At 44.6% G+C, this 7,649-nt stretch overlaps 1 protein-coding gene across 1 annotated transcript; it reads right to left on the bottom strand.

Annotated features, from left to right (window-relative positions):
• Positions 1-691: 691 nt before the first annotated feature.
• LOC123410824 (chloroplastic group IIA intron splicing facilitator CRS1, chloroplastic-like) lies at positions 692-4,685 on the bottom strand. Its single transcript, XM_045103764.1, has 8 exons — positions 3,962-4,685; positions 2,830-3,331; positions 2,481-2,611; positions 1,902-2,252; positions 1,663-1,819; positions 1,244-1,536; positions 1,084-1,143; positions 692-921 (listed from the first exon to the last, which is right to left on the bottom strand). The coding sequence occupies exons 1-8, from the start codon at positions 4,619-4,621 to the stop codon at positions 883-885; spliced, it is 2,193 nt and encodes a 730-aa protein (XP_044959699.1). The 5' UTR covers positions 4,622-4,685; the 3' UTR covers positions 692-882.
• Positions 4,686-7,649: the final 2,964 nt, after the last annotated feature.

Below are 7,649 nucleotides of genomic sequence, written 5' to 3'. Positions count from 1 at the left end.
CTAACATTTTTTTATTTTCTATATTGTTTTGAAAACAGGAATGTTTTTGAAATTGGGAAAAGAATTTGAAAGCGCGAACATGATTAAAAACTCTCTCAAAGGAATCTGAGTTTCTGAACAAGATTGAAAAAGGAAACATTTTCGAATTTGTGAACGAATTTTAAAAACCGGAACTTTTTTTGAATCGTTGTGCCTTTTTCAAATCCGCCAGTGATTGCGTCAGCCAAACAGGGGCCCGACCAGATTGAAGTCCTCTCCTAGTTCGGGCGTGGCCTATGTTTTTTTTCTTTCTATATTTTTTCTTCTCTTTTTTTTGTTAATTCATTTTTCTCATTTTAAGCTTTTTTAACTTGTTCACAAAATTGAAAAACATTGTGGAATATCAAATTAACTGTCTTATGTTATGATTTTTTTCATTCAAATATTTATCAAATGCTTTTAAAAAAACATTGATTGTTTTTAATTTTCTTCCTTTGTATTTATTTGTTTTGTTAAAATTTAACATACCAGTTTTACATATCTGTTTAAATTATGATTTCAAATACTTTTTTCCTTCAAAACTTAACATGGGCATGCCCACCTGCTCAGAAAAGTTAGGGTTGAGAAAAGGCTGTCACAATCTCCTCTATTGTGTCTCTCCCTAGTCTCTTTTATCTCTTCTTCCGTAATTCTGTTGTGTCTCTCCGTTCCCTTATTCTCCAATATGGCTTTATATCCTTCCAAAAGTTCTAACATATACATTAGCAGAAAATCATACACAACTGTATTTATTAAAGGCTGTACAGGTTCATCCAACGCAATGAGACAAAAAAAAATGAAAAGCTAGATAGAAAGACTATCAAAAATATTGGACATTTGCATACTATCAATAATCTCCATGAATCATACGGTTAGTTTCCTGATTTTCGTTATCACATTTGCCTGCAACACAACAAAAACAAACACAATGCATGAATTCTAGGCTGCAGAAGTGAATGGAATTTAGTTTCATTGTATTGACAGTGCATCGATGCCCTTTTTTTGTGAATGAGTCTATTGATGCCATTGATACTTCATATTTAAGAAATGCCGTGGTCAACTAACCAGTCTCCATTGCAAATCCTCAATAGACTTGTGTCTTTCCCAAACGTAGTATTTCATTGACTGCAAATAAGATGAAAAGAAGTGAGATGTATGAAGCAGTACTTAGCAAAATCAATATCTGGAGAGGAAAAATACAAAATGATTTTAGGAGGATTCCTACCCCTCGTCGTTGAACCTCAACTGATCTCCGTAATGCCTCTCTCTTTGTCAGGAGATTACTGGGTGATGATTTTGTTGGGCGATGATAATTCTTCCCACGGTAAAGTATTATGGCATGGCTATTTGTGAGCTTTTGTGTTGCTATTAGCATTCCTCCTGTCTCAACCTCAAGCAGCATTGATGTGTATGTTATTTGGTAAGCTTGATTCTGCTTGGTAATTACTTTCACAATCTCTTTATGTTTCCAGTGTTGATGAATCTCTTCAATTACACCGTCAAAGATACCACGTCTTCCTGTGAGGGAAACAAAGCAAAATAGCTTTTCGGATCAACAACGGATAAGTAGCCTTTCTTGGTCACTTGCACACGCATAAGAGCACATATGAAAAAAGAAATCTGTATAAATGCAGAAAGCTATACCAAGGAGCACATGCTCATCCATTTTTAGGCCAATCTTTCGGAATATCATTCTTTCCTCCTCTGTCAAGAGCTCTTTATCTGCAGATTGCTCTGAAGGGTTCCAAGAATTATGAAGCTTTGCAAGCGCTTCGTTGGATCTTTCAATCTTCTTAGTAAGCTGCAGCCAACGGCAGTTTTGTCAATTAGGCACTATAAGGTTGGATTTGAAACAAGAGCACAAATGTAAGATCGGGGTTTACAATGAAAAGTCTCCGTTCCTGGTCTTTCAGCTCTTTCTCCAGTCTATGCTTCTCGGCCTCTAGTTCTATCAAGGCCATGTTGTTTTCAGTTGTTTCCTGCACATGGTTAAGCTGGAAATCCTGGTACTCTCTGAAAGATCCTACAGAACTTTCCTCAGATGGTAAACCAGCGAACATCTTAAGTGAGTCCATCACCATTAATCGGGCTTCTTCTTCCTTCACCTGCTGGGCATATACCCGAGCCTCTTGCTCAATAACAGATTGTTTAACTCCACCAGGAAGAAAATCCTTGCCTCTATATAGAATAACGAAATCTTTGTTTCTCAATATGATAGTTCCTCCAGTAAGATGCTGCACTGAGAAGATTCAATGTCATATAGACGAAGGTACAACGACTATTTCTGATAAAAAGAAGTAAGAAAACATAAGCATTTTATTGCTTATGTTTATTCTAATTTAGTATTATGGCCTTCACAGTATTTTGTACAGTATATGTGTTTCATACTCAAATGCACCAACTATTATGAACTTTTTACGGGACAAGTATCATAAAAAGACTTCATGAGGAAGAGCACTTGCCTTAAGATTCCATGCCATTTGCTCATTATTCGTATTCTGGATACCCACTTTCACTGCAATCTTTGCTATAAGGCTCTTTTCCCAAAGCTTTAGCACAGCAGCTGCCAAACCTTGTAGTCTTGTATTTCTACCTACCAAAGATTAGTTGGGACAAATTTATAAGCCACTCATGATAGTTTTCTTGTGCTTCTACATTATTTTGTGTGGAACATTAAGGTGATGTATGCATAAGAAGGTAAGGGTGCCGGAAGCAGTTAATACTTAATCATCCTGTAAGAGCATGGTTATTTGGAACCACCAATAAAAATGAATAACAAGTATGAAGTCTGGAAGCTAATAGCATAATCACCTAGAGCAAAATGTGTTGGCAAAGGACGTGCAAGCTTGCGCAGGTATGTCAGCTCCTCATCTGCTAGTGTTGGCCTCACACCAGGAGGGCACTGTCTAAATGGAGTTTTGAAGCCTGGAACAACTTCTGGAAGGAGATCAGCATCCACAGGCAATGGCGTGTTCCACCACCAATCTACAAACCGAGGGCCCAAGCTGTCCAACAGTCTGTTGACTTCTCTCTCATAGAGTGTTCCTTCGACAGGTTCTTCATATGCGTGAACAGCAAGGCTTGGATCAATCCCTCGGAAAACACCATGAGCATCATCATTATGATTTGTTGAAGGCTCGGCGTTGCTTTCGTGTTTCCACTGGGGTCCAGGCGCAGTGCATTTTTCAAGGGGAACTCTCTGAATATCAGCTATGGACTTCTGACGATGTTTTATGTTTTCTAGATAACTACTTCCTCTGTAAACAAAATGAACGTCTCCTTTTGTCCAAACAACTAGACCTCCTGATTTTATCTGATAAAAGGGAAGTCCAAAAAACAAAAATTGAGGCTTGAATCGAGCATGGTCGTTGTGTAATCGAGAAATTAAAATAGCTGATTAGTAAACAAATTTCACTCTGCGTTAAAATTTATATCAAAGCATAATTTCAGTAGGACACAACTGGTTGCCCTCACTCGGTAGCCTCTGCGGAACAGAGCATAGGAACTGAAAAAACATGAGCAGGACAGAAATTGGATGCCATAACGTGTTCTGTCCTACATATACTGAGCATAAGAGGTTGTTTGTTACAGCACGGGAAACCACATGAATTGTCTTCGGGGATTAGTTGCATGCCATAATTGTCATGGACAGAAAGAAAAGAAAAGAAATCCAGTAGGTTAGACATAATGGAACATTTGCTTTGAAATTGAGTGCAGAGTAGCAAACAAGAAGAAGAGAAAATCTTATATCCTACAAATCAAACAACCTCTATGAGCTAAGAACTGAAGTCCTGCAAAAATTTCTTTCAGCTAAAAACTCAAAAGTGCCCAGAGAATGTTCAAGATTTGCAACTATTATTGGCAGATAATAGACTGTGTAGTTAATTAAGCACTCACACCAATCAAATACACTATCCCACAACAAAAGTATTGGTAGACTCACCTCAAGTATCTCCCTTGCTCTGTCCATGCACCGCCGGAGCGGCTCGACGACCCGGACGGCGGCGAGCTCCTGGCCACCGGACCACACCCTGCACACGTCCTCCACCACCTCATCCGTCACCCCGGCCTTCTTGGCCCGCAACCACCCGTCCCCCGTCCCGCGCGCCGCCCGCCGGAGCCGGTCCAGCTCGGCGGGGTCCAGCAGCCGCTCCGCGGGGGTGGGCTGCCGCGCCTTCTTCTGCCGCCGAAGAGCGGCCTTGAGGCCCTCGTCCCTCGCCGCCGACCACGGGGCCGGCCTCCCGTTCCCATCTCCCCCCGCCTCCTCTCCCCGGCATTCCTCGATCGGGAGGTGGAACAAGGGGACGGCGCTGCGGGTGCTGTGTATGGGCTTCGGGCTTGGCGGGTCGGAGAGCTCCAGGGAGCGGACCCGGCGGATGATCCCGAGCACGGCGCGGCGGGTGCGGCCGCCGGGGACGCCGGCGCTGAGGGGGTTGGTGGAGGTGCTGGTTTCTCTTTGCCGCTGCGGCGGCTTCGAGCTCGGAGGGGCCTCTACAGGTTGTGAGGGGCTAACAGTGGCGGGGGTCTTGGGGCCGTGGAGCCACGGCGGCGGCGGTGGCTGCTTCGGGGACGGGGAGAAGAGCGGGAGTGGAGGTGGCGCCATGCCGTCGTTTGTGCTGTGTGGGCTGGAGACCCGAAGCTACTTCAGGATAAGTGGGCCCCACGACTTTGATAAAATACCATCCCAGTTTTGAATTAGTAGCAAAAGGGGCCGGCATCGGACGTGTTAAAAATACGTTTCTAACGTGTTAGATCGTCTGTTTTGGCTCGGTGGAAAGCTTCGTCTGTTTTGGCTCGGCGGAAAGCGCTGGCTTCTACAATTTTAGCAAACGCGTAGCTTCAACAAATGCGCTAAAATGCAGCGCGTTCTCGCATAAATAACATAAACAACATAAACGCTCCAAATATAAGGAAAAAGATCAAACACAAATAAAATAAATCAATAAAAATAGTTCAATTTCGTTATTACGGCTTAAAAAATAGTTTATCTTTTAATATAATAATAAATACTTCAACAATACAACATCAAACGCACAAATCATGATGCTCTTTGTCCGTTATTTCCATGCCCATCACTCCTTAATGAGATCCTTCTAAAGATCATCATGCGTTTCGGCACGTCGAATGACATGATAGGAGGCAACAAAACGGGCCACCCTTTCAACCATCCGCCGCACTCGCACGGGATGTCCCAAGAGCTCATAGTGAGAGTAGTCTAAATCTTGTCCACGCTCATTCTCGATGATCATGTTGTGCATGATCACACAAGCGTGCATGATGTACCAAAGCATTTTTATCCCAAAATCTAGCCGGTCCTCTCACAATAGCAAATTCGGCTTGCAAAATCCCAAAAGCTCTCTCCACATCTTTTCTAACCGCCGCCTGAGCATTGTGGAAATCAAGATTTTTCTTACCTTCCATTTTTTCAATGGCTTCACAAGTGCTTGCCACTTTGGGTAGATGTCATCCGCAAGTTAGTAGTCATAGTTGTATGTACGTCCATTTGCTATAAACTGCACTGATGGCAGTTCACCATTTGCAATCTTATTCATCAATGGTGACCGGTTGACAATGTTAATGTTATTCAAAGATCCATGCATTCCAAAAAAAGCATGTCAAATCCAAGTCTCCTGATTGGCCACCGTTTCAAGGATTATAGGGGAACCCTTTTTTTGGCTGTGGAATTGCCTATGCCATGCCTTAGGACAATTCTTCCAATTCCAATGCATGCAATCTATTGAGCCAAGCATATCTGGGAAGCCGCGAGCTTTGTTCATCTCCAATAGCCTTGCGGCGTCTTCAGCATTGAGAGATCTCAAATACTCCTGGCCAAACACTTGCACAATTCCGATGGCGAAGCGCTTGACACATATGATGGCTTGACTCTCACACATGCCCAAGTGATCATCAACTAGATCAGTGGGGATATCTGTCACGCCCAAGATGCGACCCTATCCTCAATTTGGCACGAAGGCCTCGTCAGGGATAGAAGCGCATCTCGTCGTGTCGCAAGAATGGATATCGTTACAAGTACATGTACTGAAAAGAAGAGATATATTTTCAGAGTTGGCTTACACTCGCCACAAGCTACATCAGAGTCACTTCAGCACCTTACATAAGCATCAAGAGTAAGAGCAGGGTCCGACTACGGACGAAAACAAACGACAAAGAAGAACGACGTCCATCCTTGCTATCCCAGGCTGCCGGCCTGGAACTGTTGGGGAACGTCGCATGGGAAACAAAAAATTTCCTACGCGCACGAAGACCTATCATGGTGATGTCCATCTACGAGAGGGGATGAGTGATCTACGTACCCTTGTAGATCGAACAGCAGAAGCGATTAGAGATCGCGGTTGATGTAGTGGAACGTCCTCACGTCCCTCGATCCGCCCCGCGAACAATCCCGCGATCAGTCCCACGATCTAGTACCGAACGGACGGCACCTCCGCGTTCAGCACACGTACAGCTCGACGATGATCTCGGCCTTCTTGATCCGGCAAGAGAGACGGAGAGGTAGAAGAGTTCTCCGGCAGCGTGACGGCGCTCCGGAGGTTGGTGATGATCTTGTCTCAGCAGGGCTCCGCCCGAGCTCCGCAGAAACACGATCTAGAGGAAAAACTATGGAGGTATGTGGTCGGGCAGCCGTGAGAAAGTCGTCTCAAATCTGCCCTAAAAGCCCCATATATATAGGAGGAGGGAGGGGGACCTTGCCTTGGGGTACAAGGGAACCCCAAGGGGTCGGCCGAGCCAGGGGGGAGGACTCTCCCCCCCCCCCCCAAACCGAGTCCTACTTGGTTTGGTGGGAGGGAGTCCTTCCCCTTTCCCACTTCCCCTCCTTTTTTTTTCTTTCTTTGATTTTTCTTCCTTGGCGCATAGGATTTGGTGGACTGTCCCACCAGCCCACTAAGGGCTGGTGTGACCCCCCCAAATACCTATGGGCTTCCCCAGAGTGGGTTGCCCCCCTCCGGTGAACCCCCGGAACCCATTCGTCATTCCCGGTACATTCCCGGTAACTCCGAAAACCTTCCGGTAATCAAATGAGGTCATCCTATATATCAATCTTCGTTTCCGGACCATTCCGGAAACCCTCATGACGTCCGTGATCTCATCCGGGACTCCGAACAACATTCGGTAACCAACCATATAACTCAAATACGCATAAAACAACGTCGAACCTTAAGTGTGCAGACCCTGCGGGTTCGAGAACTATGTAGACATGACCCGAGAGACTCCTCGGTCAATATCCAATAGCGGGACCTGGATGCCCATATTGGATCCTACATATTCTACGAAGATCTTATCGTTTGAACCTCAGTGCCAAGGATTCGTATAATCCCGTATGTCATTCCCTTTGTCCTTCGGTATTTTACTTGCCCGAGATTCGATCGTCAGTATCCGCATACCTATTTCAATCTCGTTTACCGGCAAGTCTCTTTACTCGTTCCGTAATACAAGATCCCGCAACTTACACTAAGTTACATTGCTTGCAAGGCTTGTGTGTGATGTTGTATTACCGAGTGGGCCCCGAGATACCTCTCCGTCACACGGAGTGACAAATCCCAGTCTTGATCCATACTAACTCAACTAACATCTTCGGAGATACCTGTAGAGCATCTTTATAGTCACCCAGT

Source organism: Hordeum vulgare, chromosome 7H (genome assembly GCF_904849725.1).
Source record: "Hordeum vulgare subsp. vulgare chromosome 7H, MorexV3_pseudomolecules_assembly, whole genome shotgun sequence".
Classification (NCBI taxonomy): Eukaryota; Viridiplantae; Streptophyta; class Magnoliopsida; order Poales; family Poaceae; genus Hordeum; species Hordeum vulgare.
Note: the sequence above shows the minus strand (reverse complement) of the source record. Positions and strands in the feature narration are given on the sequence as shown.